Source organism: Lissotriton vulgaris, unplaced genomic scaffold, assembly GCF_964263255.1.
Source record: "Lissotriton vulgaris unplaced genomic scaffold, aLisVul1.2 SCAFFOLD_1833, whole genome shotgun sequence".
Taxonomy (NCBI): domain Eukaryota; kingdom Metazoa; phylum Chordata; class Amphibia; order Caudata; family Salamandridae; genus Lissotriton; species Lissotriton vulgaris.
This window is the reverse complement of record NW_028241693.1, coordinates 358,940-384,706: the sequence shown is the minus strand read 5'-3', so window position 1 is coordinate 384,706 and position 25,767 is coordinate 358,940. Positions and strand designations below refer to the sequence as shown.

General features: G+C 44.2%; 1 protein-coding gene across 1 annotated transcript in view; it reads right to left on the bottom strand.

Annotated features, from left to right (window-relative positions):
- LOC147670586 (metabotropic glutamate receptor 5-like) overlaps positions 1-25,767 on the bottom strand; it is a gene marked incomplete at both ends in the record, with an annotated part of 474,287 nt that overhangs the window by 105,304 nt on the left and 343,216 nt on the right. Inside the window, one exon of the mRNA XM_086948148.1 lies at positions 5,003-5,238. Within this exon, the coding sequence (XP_086804274.1) occupies positions 5,003-5,238 (236 nt within the window). The remainder of the gene's footprint in view (positions 1-5,002; positions 5,239-25,767) is intronic.

Below are 25,767 nucleotides of genomic sequence, written 5' to 3'. Positions count from 1 at the left end.
GACTCATGGCCTTTTCAGCATCAGTCACCAGGGCTCTATAGTCAAACTGTTTGAGGTTTAAAGCATGCAGCTTATCCTGCGTGGCACCAGACTCCAACTCTCCCTCCAAGGCAGTGATTTCAGCCTCCAGTCGTACAACCTCCTCGTTCTTGCTTTTCTTAGCACAGGCAATCAACGACAGAGTTTGACCCCGTATTACCATCTTGAAGGCTTCCCATAGTGAAATGGAGGAGGACACCGACCCCACATTTTCAGCGAAATAATGATCAATGGACCTGACCACGCCCGCCCGGATTTTAGGATTACGGAGATACCAGGGATTAATCGGGGCCACTCGACCCCCGCTCCCAGCTGAATATCAATGGAAAGCCACAGTGGGGAGTGGTCCGAAATACCCCTGGCCAGGTGTCTAACCTCTCTCACCGCCGGCATAAGGACATAATCAAGCCTAGCGAGGCTCCCGTGTGCACCTGACTGAAAAGTGTATTGTGCCTGTCCAGGGTGCATCAGCCTCCAACAATCAACCGGACCCAGTGTCTCTGGGAAGTTGCCCAGCCAAGATTGCGATCTCGCAAGATCCCTAGGGGAGTTGCGATCCTCTCTACCACAGACACCAGAGTAGAAGTCTCCACCCACAACCAAAATCCCTTTGGGGAACCCCAATACCACTTTCCCCAAGTCAGCAAATGTCGTAGTTTGTAAACCTGGTGGAACATACACGGAGAGTATGGAAATCGTCTTCCCCTCCCATCTGCCAGTAATAGCGGCATATCGTCCTCTATCATCTAGGATAGTATCATCTATTTCCAAGGGGAGGGAGTTCCTAACAAGGACAGCAGCCCCCCTCGACCCAGTGGTGAATCCCGAGTGCGCGACTAGACGATAACCTTGCCTATTCATTGCGTGGCATGTGTTCCCTATCAAATGCGTTTCCTGTAACAACACTACATCTGGGGAAAGACGTTTCAAAAGCTGTAGCACTATCCCCCGTTTTATCCCGTCTCCCAAGCCGTTGACATTCCAACTTAGTACCCTCAACCCCCTACCCCCTGTCCCAATAATGAAGGCGGATTCCCCCCAACAGCGAAAAGGACACAAAAGTCAAAATATGCAGTGATACATTGCCTCTGAAACAATATAAAATAAAACTAAGTTCCCCCCGCCACCCCCAAGGAAACCCCGGAACACATCCCCCCACCCTGCACCCCTGCGTTAGTCCAAAAAACCAACCCAACTTGCAGTGTGCCTGTCGCCCTAACCTGAAACTAGTCTACAAAAAGAGAGAAAAACACCCCGGGAGATGGAAGAGTTCCGTCTTCCCTGCCGCCTCTGGGTATATACCATTATATTTACAAACGCAAAAAGTCAACAAACCACTGCTGCAAAGCCCATGTAGAGCAAGCGCCGGTCATCACTCACTTCTCCTGTTCCAATGGGCCACCATCTGTGCCTCCAGATTGCTCCGTGCGGTCTCGATGCGTCGGTAGAGTATCCAGCCAGTCACTAACGACCTCAGGCCGATCAAAAAAGAGCGCTCGTTCATTATATTCAATGCGTAGTCGGGCAGGGAAGAGCATAGCGTATTTCAAACCCATGTCTCTCAATCTCCGTTTCACCCCCATAAATCCCATCCTATGCTTCTGTACAGAAGTCTGGGTAGAAGCTGACAGTCACATTCTCGAATTTCGTGGGGCCATTGTCCCTCGATGCCTGCAGGATGACATCTCTATCCCTGAAATTGAAAATTCTGGCTATTATGGGCCGTGGTGGGGCGCCTGGTTGTGTTTCCTGCCTGGAACTCTGTGGGCACGTTCCACCGCAAAAATGTTACTGAGGCCCTTAGGAGCGAGATGATTGAGTATCAGGTCCTCCACAAGGAGATCTGTTGTCAATTCAGTGGACTTTTCTGGACCCCCGATGATACGTACATTGTTGCGCCTTTCACGACTTTCGAAGTCCTCCAGCCGGCGGGCAAACAGATCATTCGAGGTTCGTAGATTACGAACCTCGGTTTGGAGATCGGACATGTCGGTTGTAAGACTGGCGGTCTTGATATCCAAAGACTTGACCCGTTCATTATTCGCCAGATCAGTCCTGATCAAGTTGACATCAATAGCCACTGTGTCAAGCTTTAAGGCCAATGTCTCGTATTGCTGGCCCATGGATGTTTTCATGCTCGCAATGGCGCCCATGACGTCTCGTAAAGTCAACTCCTCCGTAACTGGGGAGCCATCTCCAAGCTCGTCTGAGGTTTTACCAACACCACTGGGGGATCCTTTAGGGCGAGTGTAGTGATCCATGATATTGGATTGAATGGCACCCCCTCGGTGCGTGGTCTTGGTCGTCAGTTTCTCACTTTCAGGCTTGTTCGCCATGTTGAGCGACGCGCCCCGAAGGGGCCTTTGGGACCTGGTGTGAATGGCTCAGAAGACGAGGCGCAGCATGCAAGCGTACAATCCAATTAGACCATGGGCCAACAAAGTCAGAGGGCAGCCGGTTTCGGTAAACAAGAACCAGAAAACGAAACCGAAAGTATGTCAAGGGCATCAGTCGACTTCCACTGGCCGTTGTTGTTCAATTGCCTCCAGGGTATCTCGGGGACTCGAGTCCCGGGCTGCTCCTCGGTGTAGGCCTTCAACTATCTGAGTAGAGTGAGTCCGGTTCCCGGCATCCAAATCGATTCCTGAAAAGAGCTTTTATGTCAGCAGGGTCATGTCCGTATAACCCGTCGTCTGTATCAGGATTCATGACAGGATATATGCGGGAGGCGGCGAGGGTCCCGGGAGCCCTTTGCTCACGCGACCATCTTGGATGCGCGCTAAGCTCCTCCCCCCGCATAGTAGTTTTAATAAAAATGCACAATTGTATTAACATGGTGTGATTAACATACTGAATTTGAGATATTTTGCTGAAAAACGATGTTGAATGTAAAACTAATTTTAAAGGCCTTTATTTCACAGGACAAGTCTATGGGACACAGTGCTTAATTTCAGCCGGTGCTTTCTGGTGCTCAGCACCAACTCTTAATTAGTTTCCGGTGCTCGGCATCTGCACCTAAATATCAACACCAAACTTAGAACAGTCTAACACACGGTGACGCTGCTCCTCTAATTTAGAGATGAGCAAAACAACGGTTGTTTAGTAATACAGTGTACATTAAAATTGCTAATACCTACCTCCCCAGCCATTCCTTTGGCTTTGGGGACCTGGAATAATCTGAACTGTCGCATTACATGCCAGAGATATGGTTAGTAGTTGTTTTGGCAGCAATGCAAGGGTGATGGGTGGTGCAAGCTGCAGTGGCCTCCTGGTTAGAGCCCCGGCACTTAATATTTTACAAATTAAGGACTGGGGCAGTGCTGAAAATTGAGGTTTCACACTGCATTGTTCTTACTGTTATATGATTGGGTGGGGTTCCTATGAAATGACCCAGAAGAAGTTAGGTCCTCTTAACCTTGATCTTTCTCTCTGTCTGATCTCTGATTTATGGCCTATTTACTGAGCTGTATTATACTCTATTCTGCTATTTCATGATTTGTATGTTATTCTGATCTTCATGCTTTTATATCACAAATGACTATCTGACTGAGCCCCCACCGTTTATTTTCTTTCTGAAATGCTTTTTCGCTTTCAATAAACCTTCATGGTTTTCATTAAAGTATTTGCCAGTTTTTATTGTGAAGCCTAAGCTGCTTTACATTTAATTATGAAATGTTGTTTGCTGTTGAATCTACACGTTGACTAGATCCAGTGAGCAGCAACAAAATCCTAAAGGGGATTAATATCGCTTCATCAGTCAGTGGCACTTTGGACTGAAGATGGAGATAAAAGCGCTGCATCATAGGAAAGGGCAGCAGGGAAGTGTAACGCCTTTTTATTGACACACTGTTCTCTATAGTTGAGCAATCGACTGTCAATGTTTATGCAGCTTTATCTTGAAAAAGATGATGTGTTAAAAAAATGATTGCCATCTAATTTTGGTTCAAGGTTAGACAGTGCAACTTTTCACACTTAAGTGCCTAGATGCATCAAGGGTTTTTGCATTCGCAAACGGTGCGAATCGCAAAATTCAGCCGTTTGCGAATGCAAATCCCGTTTTTGGGATGCATGAAGCATTTTGCTATTTTCGCAATTTTAGAAATCGCAATTTTATTGCGATTTCTTAAATTGCGATTGCATTTAAGAAAACGCAATTTTGCGATTTCTTAAATGCAATGCATGATTACTTTAGAATTGCGAATTCGCAATTTGGAAGGGGTAAATTAGCATGAAGTTGAACTTCATGCTAATTTATCGAAAACTTTCAAACATGCACTAGTTGTTATATATTTGTTAAGTTTTAATTTACACACACACATGTCCTTGGGTCATGTGTGTGTGTAAATTGCACTTGCAGTGCAATTTCAGGGGTGCAGGGAGGAGTTCTTTGAACCCCCCTGCACCCATGAACGTGCATTCACATTTTGCGAATCGCAATTTCAAATTCTAAAAATGTGAATGCCTTCCCATTGATTCCTATGGGTCTTTTGGCCCATAGGAATCAATCGGAAGGGTTTTCCTTAATTGAGATTCGCAAATTGTGAATCGCAATTAAGGAAAATTACCGAATCGCTAAATAATTTGCGATTTTTTGATGCATAGCATTTTGCGATTTCTTAATTGCGATTCCTTAATTTTCGCAATTAAGAAATCGCAAAATGTTACAATGATGCATCTAGGGGTTAGCCTCAAGTAATATGCATCAAATTGCTGATACAAATCACAAGGAAACTACTGTCACTGTCCAAAAAACTGCTCCAAATAATGCTTTTAGCTGCCTGCTTCAAACTCTTCGGTAATCTAAAGCTTCATGACTATGGTCACACACATAAACACTGGAAATTTCAATATAATTTTCTAAAATGACTCTTTATGTGTAAGAAAGTATAAGCCAACCTTTTATTCCAGTCCTAATTCTGCTTTAATTTGATTTGTAAATAAAAAAAAGTGTATAATTTCTTACTGTTGCAAGTTTTGTTGAACTTGGGGTTTTCCTGCGAATATCCTTTCAGCTTGCACTGGAACCTGTGCTGCCAGAACTCCTGGAACCAGGGGTTTCGGTGATTGGTCTCGGGTCGCAGCTGCAGGTAGTAATCGTCGAACCATTTCACATCGGGAGACTGGAGTTTGATGGTTATTCCTCCGACAGCCTCGCGCTGGTACCCGTCCGTGACATCATACCTGTCGGCCCAGCCATCGCTGTGGAGACAAAGACAGAGGTTCAGGACCTGCGTCTGAAGGGCAATTAACTCTGATGCTTCAGCGCGTGACAGCCATTGTCCTTTCCGGTTTGTTAAAATGTGTGTGTGTGGTTGATGGTAGAGAAGGCAACAGAGATGTGAAAGGTCACCTACATTGCAACAAATAAAGGGCAAAGGCAAGGATAGGGAAGTGTAGGGGAGGATTTAACTTCTAAAAGTCACATTTCACACTGACTTGCAATGAACAGGTCTTGCCGTTGAAAGATACAGTGGCGGATTGTTTTTGGACATGAGAGGGGGCAAACAGGCACACTGTATAGTCAAGGGCGCTCTATTGAAAAGATTTGCTAAATGTGGTCCTAGTTCAATGAATATGGAAGACACAAATGGGGAACCACATAAAACATTCGGACATACAACTTAAAAAAGCAACAAACATAAAAACTGTGAAAGAACATTGTAAGAGCAGCCCGAGCAAGACAACTGTATACTTTTTGTATATGTAAAAATTTATTTTCAATAAAAATATTTGAAATAAATAAAAAAAGATTAAAAAATAGAGTAGAATTAACACAAACGTGTATTTTTATCGTTAATGGTTTTGCTGTGGATCGGCAAAACACTTTTTCTCAAGTAATATTCAGTTCAAATTCTTTTTTGAATGTTTAATTGTATTTTTCATTCCTATAAGGCCCTTTGCAATAGAGCTGTTTACATGGGTCACACCTGTGGTGCTGAGGCCGCAGCATCTCCTTTTATAGTCTTGCTGCCAACCCACAGGGCTAGGCGCCAGAATATCTAGAATTAGGAAGCAAAACTGATGAGTAAACAAAAAAATATGATTGTGAGACAACTGTAAGGCATAGGCTTTACTGGCTATCCTTCGAAGAAAGACCCAGTGAGAATTCTCACTGAGGAGATTCAGCCCCGACTGCGGAGTGTCCACCACGAGTGCGGAGGCTCTTTGTGAATCAGGCCCCATGTATTTACATTTTTCAATTAGACTTTCACTTTTTAGGTTCTTTATTTAACTGTAAAAAATAAATAACATGGAACGTGGAGTCCTAATTTTAATGGATTAATGTACTCATTGATGAGTAACATTAAAAATACTGCCTCATTGCTTATGAAACTTGATTGTGCCATTGGGTAGCCCAAGTACTATTTCGATTAATTTAGATTTGTCAACAATGTTTCATAAATAGAAATAGAAAATCAAATGTATGCTGCTGCCTTAATAGCCATGTGCCGGAGAGAAGTTCGGCATATGAGCAGCGATTCGGCTGAACGCAAACCAGGTGGGCAATTTGAATATTGCTCACTTGGACGACCACACTGTGCTTCCGATCTGATCTTTCCACCCACCTAGTGGGCCATTTATAGCCCTGATTAGCAGCCTTGTAATTGGCATACTTATGCATCATTGTAAGACAGAGGGTGTGCAGAGCTTCACTTTTATAGAACCTCTATGCAATTTAGTCACCAGTGAGGAAAGAAAGAGTGTAATTTGCGAACAATTACATATGTAGAGACCTTGCAACCTCCTCCCATGGAGGAACTGCTGCCCTGAAATGCACCCCGCCTTTTGCACGCCCCTTCTGTGTATCATGCCTCGTTACTAGCAGCACTGAAAGGCCTTTAAGTATTTTCTTCAAAGCATCTCACATTTGCCTCACTGTATTTTAACTGTCTTATACAAGTCAGACAGCCTGATTATTGCAGGTCCAAGGATGGATGGGATAAATATCGCATCTGTTAAACTTTGACACAGAATGTATCCTGTGTGATAATATTATCACCCTTCCCGAGTTTTGTCTAGAAAATGGGGCATAACATGTGAAACATGGTGCTAAGTGTTGTGTTTTCTAGGTCTTTTTCACTCTTTAAAATCTGGCAATTTTGACCTGACGCAATTGATTGAAAGACATAGACTTTATTACACCTCTGAAGTATGGGATGAAATAAACATTGCACTACTTATAATTGAGATCCTGTGCAAACAGATGTTTGAAGAGAGATTGAAATTTCCTGGACCAATCATAATCAGACTTTAAGTAAGCAACAAGGTTCACAATAAAGAGTGCATGCTTAGAAGACGACAGAAAAATGAGTGGTGGGCAATACTAACATATGACAATAAATTACAAGCAAGCACACACAATAAGCGATTGTTGTAAAATGAAACAATGAAACAGTATATGATTTCCATGTCCTCTTCTGGTCTGCGGCTAAAAGTGTACATTCTAACTTTGATCTTAACCAGTGTATCCAAATTTTAGCAAACAAGCAGATGCTGTTTGCTTGAAACATGCAACAGTGTATCTTTACGAGTTTGCTGATATGATACATGAAGGTATGACATAACAAAGCATACATTTACAATGCATGCCTTTACAAATGCAGTTTTTACATCGCAACATCCTTTACAGCGCATACATTTACATTGCATACCACTATAACTCCTTTTTTTAAACTACACTTACAGCGCATTCCATTACATCGCATTATACCTTTACAACGCATACCATTACATTGCATTTAAGGTAAGTGTTGGATAGTGTAGTGGCAACAATTTCTATTCTAACTCCGGGGGGTGCAACAGTAGGGTAAGTGTTGGATAGTGTAGGGGTAAAAATTACTATTCTAACTCCAGGGGGTTTAACAGTAGGGTAAATGTTGGATAGTGTAGGGGTAAAAATTACAATTCTAACTCCAGGGGGTGCAACAGTAGGGTAAGTGTTAAATGGTGTAGGGGTACTATGCGTTGTAATGGTATGTGTTGTAATGACATGTGATGTAATGCCTGCGTTGTAGTGACATGCGATGTAGTGTCATGCGTTGTAGTGACATGCAATGTAATGGATGCGTTGCAGTCACATGCATTGTAAAGGATGTTGCGATTTAATGACTGCGTTGTAAATGTAGTGTGATGCAATGGTTGTGCTGTAAAAGTTGTTTCCCATGATACATACATCTGAAATTCTACATGCATGCTATTGGAAAAACGAGACTGTGCAGTTGTTGAGTTTTCTATTGGAATATGAATTTGATGCACTTGGCCTATAATCTTTCATCTTTTGCATAATTTGCTGATTTAAGCAAAAAAAATAAAAAATTCTCAAAAGGATCAAATATCATTAAAATAGCTATAGCTGAGGAGCAATGTGCCACCAGACACTACGAGATTTAACTAGTCAGCTTTGGTTATTAACTGTTAGTCATCTAAAGAGATGACATCATTGACAAGATAGAGTAAACATTGGTCTGTGGGAAGGGTTTATGTCTGAACAGAAAACAAAAAAAAAAACTTAAATACTAAAATGTGACTTAAACAGGGTGGTTAAAAGGAGTCCTTTTTCCGAATTTTATTTTTACTATAACACAAATGTATGTTCACTTTACAGGCGTTGTGTAAGCTGCAATTATTTCAACATTTTAGAATAAGCCTACTTATGTTGTATATGTTTTTAAAAGCTCCTGCCTTGTATGCTAAAGTACCTCTTAGTGGACAAGTACATAATAAAGAGAAAAACACTAACCTATTCAGAAGAGCTGTTTTAATTTAAAGAGGTGCTGCATAATTAGTGCATATTTTGATTTTCTTTTCACCTAATATAGTAATTAGTCCTGTTGCATAATTTAGTTCTGCAATGCGCCACAGTTCAAGTGGCCCCGTCTATGAGCTTGCCATTTGCCCAGATAGGAGTCATGTATTTGCTAAATTTGGGGTCGTGTTTATGGCAATTTATGTACAATTTTCATGCTTAGATCTATCCAACATATATGCCATGGGTGCATTTGACTTTACAAGCCACAAATGCGCTAGTCTGTAAGCTAAGGGCAAGCCATTTTATAAGAAATGCATTTGTCACTACCAGTGGCGTAGGAAGGGGGGTGCAGAGGGTGCAGGCTGCCCCGGGTGTCATCACCGGGGGGGGGGTTACAAAGTGTCAAAAATGTGTCTTTTAAACACATATTTTTGCCATTTTGTCAAGCCGGGGGTGACAAGAAATTTTCCACACCGGGTACCACCTGACCTTGCTATGCCACTGGTCACTACGAGCCACAACAAACCACAAATTTGCCAGTCTTTGAGCTAAGAAATTATTAAGCCACAAATTAGGGAATATAACAGACACAATAGTTCTAAATATAAGATTTAGATGTGTAAAGAAGCATTGTTTTCTCCAAAGTAGAAAAGATGCTAATGCATCACATTAGGTTTTCATTAGCTATGAGATAAATAATTACGTTGAAGGCATACGAGACAGGATTTTGCAGATCACAGGCTCACAGTTATAGAAAAGATATGTAACTAACGCCAAGACTGTAGCGAAGATACAGCACACCATTTCAGCAAGACCACCAGGCAGGATTTCATGCAAATGCATTAGGATAGCTAATCCCCAGGAGGGATTTTGAATAGAATGAGAATCCCATATTATCCATGGTAGACTGGATATCCTTTAAGAAAATGTGCCTTGCAGCATTAGGGGTAAACAAGACCTTTGAGGGGATGTCTGACAATTGGAGGATGCCAGTGGGTGTGTATGGTCTGCCCTGGCGGTATGAGTTTTTGGGGGCGGTGGCCTCCTGGACCCCCTCTCTTACCTGTGGATGTCACGGGGTGGCCGCTGCAGGAATCTCCAGCACCGCTCCCTCCCCCAATCTTCATACACCCGCTGCGGGTGGCAAACTCAGGGGACATCACAGTCAGCCAAAGGTCTAGCTACGCCACTGGAGAAGGCCCTGGTTAGCGCAGTGTCTCGAATCACTTGGTCACAAAAGCATCCACTTCTTCAAGCACCATCGAATGTCCCTCACTGTTATATGTCTCCTGGGGCTTTCACTCCTTTACTCTGAAACCTGCTTAATAGCAGGAATGCACCACATCACATTACTAAGCAGCCTGACCCAAGGACCCTTGCCTGTCTTGAGTGCTCCTGCCGGCCTTGCATGCCTACCCTTCCACAAAGATCCACACACAGCCCAATGCTCGCAATGTCAAAGCACACACTGCCCTCTCAACAGTATCACTTGTAAGTAGCCTGATACAATGCTTCAAAGGGAGTGACTGGACAGACTAGAACATCTGCATAGCAACCATGTCACAAAGTGTGTCTCCTCAAAGCTCTGCCTGTTCATCAGTTAGGAACACCCGCTCAAGGTCTCAACAGCACATAAAAGTAATTCAACTCCAGGATCCAGCTGGTCCACTAAAAACTGATTGTAGGAGATTCGAAAGTCTAATATTATAACCAATCAAAACCCCTGCAGTCTAAGCAGGCAAAAGGTTCCCACGTCACAAAGGTTTTTCAGCATGCTTAAAAAAATCTGTTATTTGGCTCACATTGTAAAATAGGGCAGCTACCTTTTTGCGTGTCAGAAACTTGCTCCTAACGGTAGGTATCATTCTGACGAGACATTTCAGAGCACAAATCAAGACGACTTGGATAATTGCATCCCTGACAGTGACTGAAGTGTGCCAATGAACCCCTATCATTATATCAGACTGCTATACATTAGGAGCACTCTACCTTGAGGCTATTGAGCAAACACAGGGCCATTGTTTACAATGGCCACATTCCATGTAGCAGGGTGTATTCGTTTTAGTGGCAGGCAGTCACACGTGGGATGCACTTTATTTAGTTTACTTTGAACAGAGGGCTTGAGTTAATGATGCACTATCGTTTATATCATGTCAAAATGCGGGGTTATAGGTGGCAACGCATTTCAGAAAAAAATAGAAAATAGCAGACAAAATAGTGTGTGTGTCTGTGTGCGCGCGCGTGCGTGCAGCTCAGAGGCGATTCCAGTTTCTTTGGACATTTGCAGGGATGATCTGGGAAGGAGTGTCTTCTTGTGTGCCTCTGGCAAATTCAGAATGCTGCTTTCCTTACTTCTCACACACAAATGTCCCAGATATTTTCTGCCCAGGTTAGAATGTGGGCTGAGGATTTTAGCTTTTTTTGTGGAAAGTCATAGAATTTTGAAAATGGTTCGAAGCTCAATCTACAAGAAATGTAGTTGGATCTTGGTGGGGGATTAGTATATGGTTCAAAGGTTTCATTCAGTTGAAGAGGCAAGCAATGGCACATGAAGTGGCTTTACCTAGGAGTGTGTAGAGCAGAGAATAAGGCATTCCAGCGTTGAAAACTAAAGGCTAAAAGAAGATATTCAGTCTTCCGTAATTTATTAGATTAATTATTGGCATCATTCCTCTAACTAGTCAGATTAAAAACCAATCTTTATTATTTTAATTTTATGTAGAGCTGTTATGCGTTTAAAGGCCTTTGCTTCACAACTAGTTACTGACAATACAATAGAATCCAGAGTGATAAACATAGCCAGGCAGTCAGGTCCGGCTCCCTTTATCTTTTAATTCTTTTCCTCCATCTATCCATTCTTTCTCTCTCTCTTTTGTCCGTTTCTAATCGTTTTCTCTCTCCCCTTTCCCTCCCCTATTCTCTCTTCTCCGTCTCTGCTGCAATCAACGTCAGGAAGCTGGGGAAAGTGACAGAGGCCCCAGGAGCAGCCCTGGGCTTCCAAACCAGACAACCAGGGAAATGCCCGGTGAAATTAAAGGCCTGTCCAGCCCTGTTCTTACCCACCAACCAATAATGTAATTGTTCGGGTTAAAATCTGCATTCATTAAAGCTGCCATCCATCCGGTCTTTTTCTGTTTTACAAAATCTGTCCTGGTTCCCCATCATTATTATGGAAAATGCTGCGCCGCCCACGTGAAGTCACTCTGCTGTCCAAACTCGAACAGATTGCAGGCCTGAAGATTCTTTGAGGCCTCTCGAGTTCGGATCTTTTTCGGCTTTTAATCATCCTGCCTTTTAACGATTCTGCCTTTCCAAACTTCTGCTCACGAGCGGTAACATAAGGTGTAAACATTAAACACAGCAATTGCTGAAGTTGCACCTCTCAACATTTTGCAGCAGCTGGGCGTGGGAGACTCTAGTTTTCGCTTCTCTTAATGTATTTGTTTTAAATGTATGACATTCTTGTAAACTGTATATTTTAATCGGTATATTTAGAACACATTTGATAATAGTTTTTATAAGTGGATGTAACTTTTAACAAAGTGAAGTGGGTGGAGTTACACACTGGCTGGCATGTTTGTTCCAGCTATCCCCAAATACATGATGGTACAATCTTTCGTCACAGTATGGAGACCAGTGCTTGGTAACCTTTGACCCATGTTTCATACATTCAGTATTCTTCAGAAGGGTCGGTTTTGGTGGATTCGAGGGCATATCTTGTTGCTGTATCATTTATGGACAAGTGCCAGAACAGCTTCTCTTTATCTCACCCATGACTGCATGCGTTCATGTATGCCACCAGCCTCATTAGAGTAATAATGTGTCAGAGAAATGGTTTAAATGACTTGACACAAATTAGTTGGCTATTCTTTTGCTCAGTGAATTTTACTTATTTTGCTATTGCTTCACTACATCCTCTTCTGTGCCAGGGTGTGTGCACCACATGTGGTTCTCGATTGCGCAATAGTTGTGCTTAACTATTAGAGTTATTTGTCTACAATGCATCCAACCATTAGTGGCTCCTCCGCTGAGGCGAAGGAGCGTCATCAAACTGCGCAAAAAGAAAAATAGAACGGCAATAACGTTTAGTTATTATCATTTTATTTTTCCTATTGCAGTCAGTGGCCTTGCTCAGTTGGGGCAGGGCGGGGTTGGCCAGAGCAGGGGAGGAGTGGTTTGCACTCCCTAAGTGTGCATGTCTGTTTGACCGGCCCTCTTGGGACGTACAAACAGTTCATGTGCACTTAGCATGTGCATTACAGCCTGGTGGGGAACATACACAGACTCCCTGTCCACGTCTGAGCGCCGTTCCCAATCACAACACTGCATTGCAGCACTGTGATTGGCTTTGGGGAGACTGGGAGACCAGAAGCTTCCTGCTGCTTAGTGCTGCTTCCTGCTGACGGGTCTGGAGACTGGAAGAAGGAAGAGGATGGGGAGAGGCGGCGGCCATCCGTTCCAAGGTAATTGATTTATTTTCTTAAGTCCCCCCCTGTCCCACTACCCTTGTCCGGTACCAGCCAGTACTCTATCCAACATATGTCTTCACCACTCCTCAGTTCTTTCAGTTCTCACCTGGAATCACGAATGCTGATATTTGTTAAGCAGCTGTGGTCCAAGAGTCCTCTGCATTCCAGGAGGCATAGACCAAGTTCCTTGCTACATTTCCATTGTCCTCTTGAATCAGCAAGGCCAGAATAGACTAGAGATTAACCCACACACCTGCAAAGTGACACTCCTAACTACAGGGGAGCTCTTGTTGACCAATGCACACAAGTTCCGCTTGCTGGGGTTCTAGAAATATAGACGAGGTCCTGATCTTGGATAAACCTGATCCAGGATTAGTCTCACTGGATGGAAAAGGACAGAGAATATTCACATGGAAGTCAACCTTGAATGGACAATGATGCCAAATGGCTATACGATTCAGATTATTCAACCGAAAGGGATGGTACTCCATAAAGTGGATATTGACCACATTGGGAAAAAAGGCCATCCTTCACAGCAAAATGGCTGTCACCACTGCAACTCATCCACTGTAGAAGATGGCATGCAGAACTATAGTGTTTGAAACTCTAACTCAGGGAGGAGGAAATGTTTGCTACTCTGTAAGCTTGGAGGCCTACATCCTGCTCTAGCACAGAAGGCTGTAGATTATTCAGGAGGAAAGTGTTACCATTGGGACTGTGAAGGGATGGAACAATACAGTCTTTTTAACTCACCAGTTTCCAACTCCAGTGTTTATTGCTATGCATGTCATCGTGGGAAACAACCTGCACAGAATGTAAGTACTGTCCATCTTCTCACTAAGTATGACCCAAAGTGAACAATTCACAACTATGATCCAGTTAGGAAAAGTCCATTTGCTGTGGGAGAAATTCAGAGACCTCAGGGAGGGCGGGACTAATTCCCCTTGCCAGTCCATTTAATGGACAGAATCCTGCGACGCGCAGCGGACGCACACAGCGGGCACCGCTAGCGCACTGAAGGCTCACCTAAGGCAAGCCCATCTGTGCTCGTACGCTGAACTCAATAACATACGTCAGTCAATGAGTCAAGCTGGCGCCTCATATAAATGTTATGCTAACGCTTGTTTAGCGTATCTGTAGGGGCTGTTCACATGTAGGTACTGCCACTACAGAGTTCTATAGCAGACCCTCAGGGGAGATACAAAAAAGGCTGCTCCCGTCTCAACTGTGAGTTGGAAAGCCATTTTAATAAACATGAGATCGCTACCCAAACAATGTACTGAGGTACGGGATTTCCTGAATTCCCAGGCCCCGATGTAGGTTTCCTAACGGAAACTTGGCTGAGACCTTTTTCTATTCCGGCCATTGCTTTGGCCCTTCCAGAGCAGTACTGCATCTTACATCTAAATAGAGATAACAAAGTAGGTGGAGGGGTTGCGATTGTCTTCAAATCATTCTTAGAGGCTACAATAATAAACACTTTCATAGATTATTTAACTGGGATCTGTGTCTTTAGAATTGAATTCTCTCCCCAGGATCACTGGAAAGGTGCTCTAGTTTATCTACCCCCAGGGCCTGTAAAGGACTTCTCCCTAAAATTGATGGAAAGGATCGCCCCTCATGTCATTGCGTCTAAGCACTTTCTCCTTCCTGGGGACTTTAACTTACACAGCGAAGTTAAAGAAAACACGGACGTCGCAATGTTCTTAGCAGACATGGACACTTTAGGGCTGGAAATTAAGAACTCTGGGACGACCCATGTAGCAGGTCACACACTTGATGTCATTCTTACTAATTCACCCAATATTCACTCCCTCCCTCTGTTATCAGTGATCTGGACACATCACTCTCTCATCAACTTCCAGATAAACAACCATTATCAGACGGTTGCTAACCTTCCACATAGCGGGAAGACTACACACCACGGGCACAAAATCCCAGAAGAGAACTTCTTGCAGGTGTTCAGGCCTCCTAATTTCACTAAGTCCAGAGATATAACAGACTCAATGAACTCCATCAAGCTATAGGGACTGCCTTAGATACGTTAGCGCCTCCTAAGGCATCGCAGCCCAAATCGCTAAGAAAGCAGGCAGTCTGTTTCTCTCACGAATTACGTAGAGGGAAATCGAAATGTAAAAGGCTGGAAAGAACCTGGCGTAATTGTTGTTTACAGTCAGAGAAAGATATTTTCAAAGCAGCAATAAACTCATACCATAAAAACATGAAGCTAACTCTGAAAAGATACATCTACGTGCAACTGAGTGAAGGTGGAAATTCAGGGAAGGAACTGTACACAATTCTTAAATCATTTACATCTCCTACTGCCTGCTCTAATCCCATCCCTCCCTCCTAGACCTTATGTGATAATATTTCCAACTTATTTGATGATAAGATTGAAAAAATCTACAACGCCTTTCCTAGGGTGGCGAGTCTCGTCAATGCTCTCACTACCCCTCTTATAGTGCCTAGTGAGAATAACGTGCTGGCTCGCTTCCCTCCCTTGCAAGACTCCAAAGTAGAAGAGCTGCTGACAGCAGTGATATCTGGATCCCCCATTGATATCATACCAGCCAAACTGTTTGCTTTACTGGCTCGACATCTCACCACTCTTATAGGCTCCCTACTCAACTTCCCTCTGAGTGAGGGAAAAGTGCCTTTGGCTTGGAAATCTGCGCAAATCCTTCTGATTCTTATAATAATCCAATTTACGGCCCACAGAGCTATCTAAATATCCACCAATCTCGCTCCTTCGCTCATGAGCAAACTCGTGGAGGGATATATCAACTCGCAGCTAGACTCAGTCATGTCTGGACCCTTCACAATCCAGTTTTGGACTGAAACATTCCACCGAAACCTCACTGCTTGGCGTAATGGACTTTATTAAACTTTCGCTGGACAATGATAAGGCAGTGTCTTTAGTGCTGCTGGACTTGTCCGCAGCGTTTGACACTGTAGCACATCATAGACTTGCAAAGACTGACTGACTGCCATCGGCATAGTAGGGATGGCCTTTTAGTGGTTTTCCAGCTTTCTGGAACAGTGCACCCAAACTTTAAAACTTGGGTATTTTCCACTCTGGAGCCAAATCTCTTAAAAAGGGGGTCCCTCAATGCTCATGCCTCAGTCCCACATTATTTAATATACATGGTCCCTTGCAAAGTTAATCAGAGAACATGGCTTTGTCCCATTTTCTTATGTGGCCGACACACAACTCCTGTTTTCATTTTCATGTATTTTGACATTAACTCAGAGGCAAATAAACATCTCTTTCCATAGTGTATGCATGCTATCTCCAACTGGATGACGAAGAACTTTCTCCAGTTGAATGCCAACAAAACCGAAGTTCTTCTGTTTAGCAAAGCACAATTTCTCTGGTGCCCCGATTGGTGACCGGCAGAATTAGGCCCTGCTCCTATCACCACTAGCAAGGCTAAAAACCTAGGGGCCTTATTTATGAAAAGTGACGCATCGCTGCGTGAAAACAGCGATGCGTCACTTTTCACTGCGCACTCCTTGCGACACCAATGATGCGTCATATTTAATGTATGACGCATCATGTCGCAAGGGCTTACAGATACGTCAGTATTTCTGACGCATCTGTAAGCGCAAAAGTGACGCATTGCTGGAGTGTGTCACAAAAGTGACGCATCTCCAGCAATGCGTCCTTTCACATGGGGAAAGCCCCATGTGAAAGGGCTTGCGTCAGTCTTACGCCTGCTGTGAGGCAGGCGCAAGATTTTGACGCAACCGCATCCTAAAAGTGACGCAGTGAAATCTCATAGATTTCACTGCGTCACTATTACGAGGCTTTTTGCAGAGGAACGCCCCCTCTGCATACATTATACCTGACGCAGGTATAATGTGGCGCAGGGGTTTAAAAAGTGACGCATCTACCTAGATGCGTCACTTTTTAAATATGGCGCAACAAGGCGCATGTTTTACGCCGCAGATGCGTCACAAAAAGTGACGCATCCGCAGCGCAAAACTGACGCAAGGCCTCATAAATGGGGCTCCAGGAGTGTATCTGGACCGGTCCCTATCTATGAAGAACCAGGTGGCTGCCGTCTCAGGCAGCTGTTCCAGTATGCTGAAGCCTCGCCGGAGAGTGTTTTATATTCTCCCCTTATCTGTGCACAAAAACCCTGCTCTAAGCTCTGGTAGTCAGGCGCTTGGACTACTGTAATGCGCTGCGGGGAGGGGCAAATGAGACGGTCCTAAATAGGTTGCAAGTGGTTCAGAACACAGCAGCTCGGTTGGCTCCGAATCAACCTTCCAGGGCTCCCTCTCGGCCGTTACTGAAAGGCCTTCACTGGCTTCCCATTCATGACCGAATCAAGTTTAAAATATGCTTTCTGAATCACAAAACTATCAACGATAGTAGGCCCAAGCATATGACTGAAAGTCTTATCCCCTATTGACCCAGTAGATCCCTGCGTTCTGGTGGGAGGGAAGGCTCTGTTAGTAGTGCCTCAGGTCAACAAACTCCGAACGGGGGGCAAACCCTCCGCCTATGTTGCACTGCGTCTCTGGAACTCGCTCCCTAGTGCCTTATGTATGTGCCCTAAATTACCTAACTTCAGAAAACTATTAAAATAGAACTTTTTAAATATTATTGCCCCCATTACTTCCTCGATCCTATCCGCTGCTAGTGTGGAGATACCCCTTCTGGAGTGAGTCCAGCGCTTTATAAGTCTCTCATTCATTCATTCAATGCCTTACTGCTGCCTTAACCAGGAAAATAATTTTGGATGGCCGCTGTGTTTGGAGACAGTTGTATAGCAGTTTTGTTCTCTCTCTAATTATGTCTGCTGAAGTTTATGCCTGCTATCTGCACACTAATCTAAGGCACACTCATCTAACATATATCTAATGCCACTGTGGGGATCCTGCATAACCTGCACTTATAACTACCCCTGGTCCTTTACTATCCCTGTATCAGGCCAGAACTCTACCCATTTGGTACAGACACAGCCTGTAAGGTTAGTAAATCAAACTCCTGCTATGTGCCTTTTTCCCAGGCTTGCCCAAATCACACTAACAACATTTGATACAGTAATTTCTGGAATAGCACCATACACAGCAAGCAAAGGGGAAGTTGTTCTTAGCTTGAACCCCGTCACTGCGGCAGCTATTCCGCCGCAGTGCTAAGGGGGCGGGGCGGAAATGCGGCGGGCGCATACTGGTGACGGAACCGCTCCATCACCAGCTTCGGTTACGCTGTGCTTATGACGGAGCGGTTCCGTCATGGCCCCGTCCGCTCAATAGAACGCTCAGCGCAGGTGCGGAATTCGAGCCGCGCAGGAGCGTCGGGCGGGCCATGACGGAACTGCTCCGTCATCAGCACAGCGCCACCGCGGCTGATGACAGAGCGGTTCAGTCATCAGCAGGGGAGGGGTTAATATTACTCAGAGTACAGGAGCAGAGGCTAATTTCCTGACATCTCCGCACAAATCTCTCATATCAGTATGGTTCTTCCCTGCCTAATCTCTTGGATGTCACCTCTACTTTAACAATTATGACATGGGTTTATTATTCAAATGCATTCTCCTTTTTCTTTATTTACAGATAGGAGTAACATCTGTTTGCCTTTGTATTTGAACCTGGTGAGCCCTCCTGTCACTGCTGTTTGGTCTCCTAAAAGTTACTGTTTCGCTATATTTCTTTGGAGGAAAAACCTCTGAATTGTTTCCTTCGAAAAAAGAAATCATGCTACAAACCACATTACTATTTCTCCTTGTTTTCTGTTCCTGTAGAAGGCCACGGGATATTTTCAGGACGCACGGAATTTCTTTTGCTGAAGTTAGACGAAGCAGCAAATGTATCTGCATGCGATTCGGCAAGCATTGACCTTTTTAGTATGTAAATGGGTTATCATACATTGTCAATACGATATGATTTAGGTAATGAGGTGGAAGCTGTGATTTTCTGTGTTCACTTAAATTGAGATTTATGATTTAAAGGAGACGGTCGATTTTCAATCCCTTTTCTGAAAACTATGCTCAATTCAGGATGTAGAAGTTGATAAAAAAAAGAGGCTTATGCGCAGAGCACACTCAGTGGGGTGGAGAGGTATTGAGTAGAAAGGAGAACAAATCTGATTTGAATTAACACCAGCAACTCAAAATGCAAAGTGAACACTTCAGAAAAAAACAACGCTAAATGCTTCTGTCAGTCTTCAAATACCTGAAAACCCCCCCAACAAATCCTAACTCAGCCGTGTGTGTATTCTCGAGACTAAAATGGGAGGCAGGATGTCTGACCTGATATGCACTCTGTAGGTGTGGGTGTCTGTGTGGATCATAGTACTGATATAGTCGTATAGGTACTAAGATTTTCAGGAAAAGGAGGTGCCCCTCTAGCAGCTGGCACACATGACCTAGGAGGATGACTCACTAACTACCAAACACATAACCTTTCAGTGGAATAGGAATCATTATCAAAGGATGGGGCCCTTGTATCTTCCCTTGTATACAAGCTTTGAGAGTGCTTCTAAAGAGTCGGACTGGTTGGCCACATGTTGTCTGAGGGTGATAAAAGGATGCTATGTATGTGAAAGAAGCAGCTGACTGTTTGGGACTGGACATTGGCTGTTCCATGGCTGTAGACTGTAGTGGACTATAGAGCCTGCCCCCTGCTGCTATCGGTGCCCTAGCATCTGGGAAGCTTTAACGTTAGAAAGTCTTAGGCGTAAACAACAGAAAGTCATGAAACACCCTCAGAAATTGGATTTACAGGATTCTGTGACCTTTGGAGTACTGGGACATGGTGCCAAAGGGATGTACGTTGTTACAACGCATGCTTTTACCACGCATGCTTTTACAACGCAGGTTTAATTTACTATTCCAACTCCAGTCCCCGTGGATAGTAGGGAAGGTGTTGGATAGTAAATTAAACTATTACCTATCCTAGAACACCCCCCCAGCGCAAGTCGTTGTAATGACTTGCGTTGAAAAACCTGCGTTATAAAAGGCACTGCGTGGTAAAAGTTGCGTCGTAAAGGATGATTCCCGTGCCAAAGCAACCTGAGAAATGAACATTTCCTACATGATTGATATCCGGTTCGTTTCAATCTCTGATTTCTGGCGCAAGAAACTGAGGTGCTTATTTAAAAGCCCGTTATGCCCCTGGTGCGTCACATTTAACCCATACTAGGCTTCTTTGACGCCCCTACCAGACAGCTCATTATTCAAGCATTAATTATATCCAGGCTTGATTATGTGCACTCCCTGTACTTAGGGGCAAACAAGGCAGAAATACAAAGGTTACGGAGAGTACAGAATGCCGCAGTTAGAGCCCTTTAGGGCTTGCGTAGAGTCTGTTCGGTGTCCAGTACTATTTGCCACCTTCATTGGCTGCCCGTGGCTCAATGGATCGAATTTAAGGCTCTCTGTATAGCCTTAAAAATGTTGAAGCTCGGATCCCCCAGCGCCTTGACAGATCTGCTTTCTTTTTATGTTCCTTCCCGTCAACTCCGGTCCATGGGCCAACATTTGCTGTTGGTCCCTCAAGTTCGGAAAACTCGGGCCGGAGGTCGCTCTTTCCGATACAGAGCGGCAATTCTTTGGAAGTCTCTGCCCTCCCATATTCGTGGCCTCAACAATCTCACTGACTATGTAGGCTGCTGTCTGTGGCAACGCTGCTGTCCCTGCTGTTAGCGCCCGGACGCCCCTTGGCTCTATAAATGTTTTAAATAGAAATAGAAATAATATGGATATAAGTGACTTGACTTACCTGCGGCACAAGGGGCTGTAAATAAACCCCAAAGCAACAGTGAGAAGTCACGAGGAAGGATTCCAGCCACACGTAGGTCTTCCCAGTTGTAACTCCCAGCTCTGCTGTGCATGAGGATTAGAACAAGCAGGTTTTGACGACTAAGTACTTTAAGTCTGCTCTCTCTGTACTTTTTTTGCAAAGCTCTGTCCTTTGGTGGGACCTTTAAGCTATGTATTGTGCCCTGTGAACCTCTAGCCAGCCATAGCGTCTTTTTTTGCCAAACTAGAGAACAGTGACTTCCTTTTGAGAGACTATGAGGCATATTCACAAGCCCCTATCTCCAGAGGGGCGTCACTTTATTTAGTAAGCAGTGTTAGGCCACTTTACGTGGCTTAACGCTGCCTTGTAAATAAGGCTCCCTTTCATGCTATGCTTAGCGTGAAAGGGGTGGGCAGTGGGTGTTGTGGTGGGCGTTCCACTGCAACACCCATTGATTTTGATGCTGCCCCCTATTTACAAGGGCAGTGTAAATAGGAGGCAGTGCCAAAATTAAGACCAATGAAAACCTGGGCTTAACTTGGCGGAGTGAGGAGAAATGCTTTATTTCTCCTAGTTTTTGCTTTTGCCATGTGTGCTACCTTGTTCAACACACATGGAAAAAGCAATACACCTTTTATTGTTTATGTTCAGGAAGGTGACCCTTTCTGCACATAAACAATCCTTTAAAAAAATAACATTTTGTAACTTCCATGTGTGCTGCATTGAGCAGCACACATAGAAGTGGCAAAATGGCATTTCAAGATTGCTTATATGCAGGAAGGGGAACCTTCCTGTACATAAACAATCTTCCCATGTGTTACAAAGCAGACTACAGGCTGAAGAAGTATGAAGTTAGGTTTATTATAACAGCCCCACACCGGTGGTGGTGCGTGGGTAAGCGGAACATCAATAATGACAGTTGGTGTCAACGGTATCAGCTGGGAGGGAATGGAATGTGGGGGAACCAATCGGGAAGGGGAGAACTCAGAGGAAGTTCACGCGCAGGGGAGGGGAAGGTACCATGCGCTGGGGTGCAGGGGGGTGGCATAAGTAAGATACAACACATCTTCCTCTCTTGAGAGTTTTGGCAACAGTGCCACGGAATGTGGTGGCCATTAACAAGAGGGTACATAAACTGGTGGGTAATTAGTCACAAACAAAATCATCCAAACGTTTAGGTCTACGGATGGTTCTACCAAACCTTCCAGAGGCCGCCGGTAAGTTAGGTGCACATTCGGTGTCCGAATGAGAGTCAAGGTTAGTTCTGCCGAACCTACCTCTGAGTCTGTGACCATCAGACGCAACTTCAGAATCCGAATGAGGGTCATCGTGACAACTCCGATTATATGTCGAAGTGCTGGGATTGACACCTGCAGACCGATCTGTCGATTGACCATCATCAGAGTCAGAGTCAGGTTGGAGATCATGTGTGCTGTTATTTCTAGACATATTACTCTCTTCAACACAAGACCTATCAACATCTACCCACAAATCATTGCTAACGGTAACATGTTGCTGTTGATTGTGGGCCTTGCCACTAGGATGATAATTCGCCAGTCTGCTCATGTGCCAGACTTTTCCATCACTGAGTCTTGCCGCATTGTTAAACAATTCGTCAATGTGAAGAGGGGCAGTGAATCTGCTTTCTCCTTTCTTTATTTTTTTTCCAAACGAACTTTCACAAGGTCGCCAACCTTGAAAGTATGATCCTTTGCGCTGTGTCTCGAATCATACCATTCCTTGTAGTATTTCTGTGCTTTGATGATGTTATTCCTTATGTTTTCTGGTGACCATTCAATTTGTTTGGATTCAGACATCCACCCCAGATCAATGCTCAAAGGCTGTCTGCTTCTCATGAGAACAAACGGTGCTGTGCGTGTGCTTGCACAAGGAGCAATCCTGAATGCCCAGATAAGTTTGTATATTTCCTCTTCCCAGTTTAAGTTTGCATTTCTGGATAGTTGTATGTGTCCCTTCAAGACACGGTTGAAACGTTCAGTGAGGCCATTTCCTTCAGGATGATAAATTGAAGTGGTGTGATGGGTGATACAGTTCCTAGCAAGGAATGACTTGAATGCCTCAGAAGTCAGAACAGAATTGCGGGCCATTATCAGTGAGCACTGATTTGGGTAAACCTTCACTTAGAAAGAGTTTGTCCAAGAAGTCTATAAATTTTGAGCTGTCAATTTCCTCAACAATCTTAATTTCCGGCCACTTGGAGAAATGATCTATTGCCACCAGGATGTACTTGATTTCTCCATTATGTCCTTCGATGGGCCCCACTATGTCCAAGCCCAATTTCTCCCATGCCATTTGCGGGGGTTGAATTGGAGAGAGACTGACTTTTGAAGTTTTGAGAGTTTTGTCTGAGTCACAGCATTCAACACAGTTCCTGACCTGGACCTCAATTTGCTTGTTAATACCCGGCCACCAATAACTTGACCTGACTCGCTGCTTAGTTTTGGTGATACCAAGGTGGCCAACGTGACACAAACTTAGGATCTTGTCTCTGAGCGTGGCAGGGGCTATGGCTTTACCCATTCTGTACAACACACCGTTTTCCAAACTGAGTTCATTCCTTGTTTCCCAGTACGCCTTGACATTGTCATGTAGGTTGCGCTTATCTGGCCATGCGGAGTTGACGAATTGGCATACCATATGCAGTGTAGAGTCGCGCGACATGTGTTGACCCCATTCTTCCGCTGATATTCCATCCAGGTCGGTGTTGAAGAGCAGAGCTACCTTCTCCTCGTCTTCTTGAGTGACCATGCTTTCCGTGTGAGGCAGAGGTAGTCTGCTGAGGAAATCTGCAATTTTGTTTTTCACTCCTGGCCAATATTCCGCCGAGTAGTTGTAATCCAACAACTTGATTGACATTTTGCTGAGTCTTGGTGAAGCATTTTGTAGACCAGAGGCAGATAGTATCTTGATTAATGGTTTGTGGTCTGTGCGAAGATGGATTTTGTATCCCCACACATATGCTCTGAAGTAATTGAGCGCCCATGAACAAGCCAGCATTTCGCGCTCAATGACTGAGTACTTTTCCTCCGCAGAGGTGAGCGACCTGGAGGCAAAGGCTACAACCCATTCTTGGTTAGATGAGTCCTTCTGTGCTAGCACAGCTCCAATACCTTTGTTGCTTGCATCTGTAGTTAGGTAGATATCTGCTTTGGGGTCAAAACCTTTGAGGAAAGGCGCCTCACTGATTTCCTTTTTGATGGTAACAAAGGTGTTCTGACAGTCAGGTGACCAGACAAATTTAGTTTTGTTTTTCAGTAATTGTCTTATACTGTAGGTTTTTTCAGAGAAATTCCTTATAAATTCTCAAGAAGGAAGCAAGGAAAAGATTAAAGCATTGAAGATTACGTTGCTGCCTTGAACAACTTAGCCTTAACCTGCAGATTTGGAGCACTGCAAGAAGAGTTTGTGCGTGATCAAATAATTATGCACGCGTGGGTTCGTATCCCATCCTCGTCGCCACTGTTACAAAGCAGACTACTGGCTGAAGAAGTATGAAGTTAGGTTTATTATAACAGCCCCACACCGGTGGTGGTGCGTGGGTAAGCGGAACATCAATAATGACAGTTGGTGTCAACGGTATCAGCTGGGAGGGAATGGAATGTGGGGGAACCAATCAGGAAGGGGAGAACTCAGAGGAAGTTCACGCGCAGGGGAGGGGAAGGTACCATGCGCTGGGGTGCAGGGGGGTGGCATAAGTAAGATACAACACCCTGCACCCAGACACCCTTGCGCGATGGTGCAAGTAAGAGTTACACTGCAATCTTTTGTCTCTTCTTTTTATGCTCGCCAATTGTCCTTGCATATTATGATGCCATTTTTCATAGGGGGTGGGCAGCTTAATGCTGGTCTTTGCATTAAATTAAGGTTGAGCGGAGTTTGGGATAGTGGTCATGTCTAGATTAAAGATATTGTCTTGGAACATCAATGGCCTCCGTACTAAATCTAGGGCCAGAACCTTGTTGCAATATCTTCGGGACTCAGACGCACAGGTCATCTTACTCCAAGAGACACACTTGATCCAAGCTGAGATCGACACTTTAGTGAAGGGGAATAAATGGATTGACTTCGCAATTTCAACATCACAGTCTTTGACCTTCAGAGGAGTATCACTCATCTTCAAGAAACAACTTAGGGCTAGGGTCTTAGATTCAAAGGTGGACCCTGCTGGTTGATGGGTTATTGCCTCTCTGTCTATTTTGGGTGCCCAAATAACGATTGTAGGGTACTATGGTCCCAATCAAGATGACCCATCATCCTTGGAAGTCCTTTTTTCACAGCTTTTGTCGTTCCCCGAACCGGTGATAATTACCAGTGATTTTAATATTGTCCTAGACCCAGTCCTAGATAAATCACACAATAATAGATCCCGGGTACCGTCGAAATCAAGATCCTACTTGCTGGGTGCAATGAAGCAGTACGGATATGTGGATATCTGGAGATTAAGGGCAGGGCAACAGCAGGGTATCTCTTTCAGGAACTGCAAGTACCATCATCAGTCCAGGATTGATTTTATGTTAATCCACCAGAGGTTAGTTGACGTTGTTAAGGACATTAAATATCTTCCGTTGCATTTATCGGATCATTCAGAAGTAGTGTTGGAGCTCGCGACCCCTCTCTCTACTCCTGTTAGGTCTTGGTCGTTTGATCGCACTTTGCTTTCCCATCCTGACGACGTCAGTTTTCTAAAAACTGAGGTGGCTTTTTTCTAGAGGTACATTTAGGCTCAGCTGGCATCAG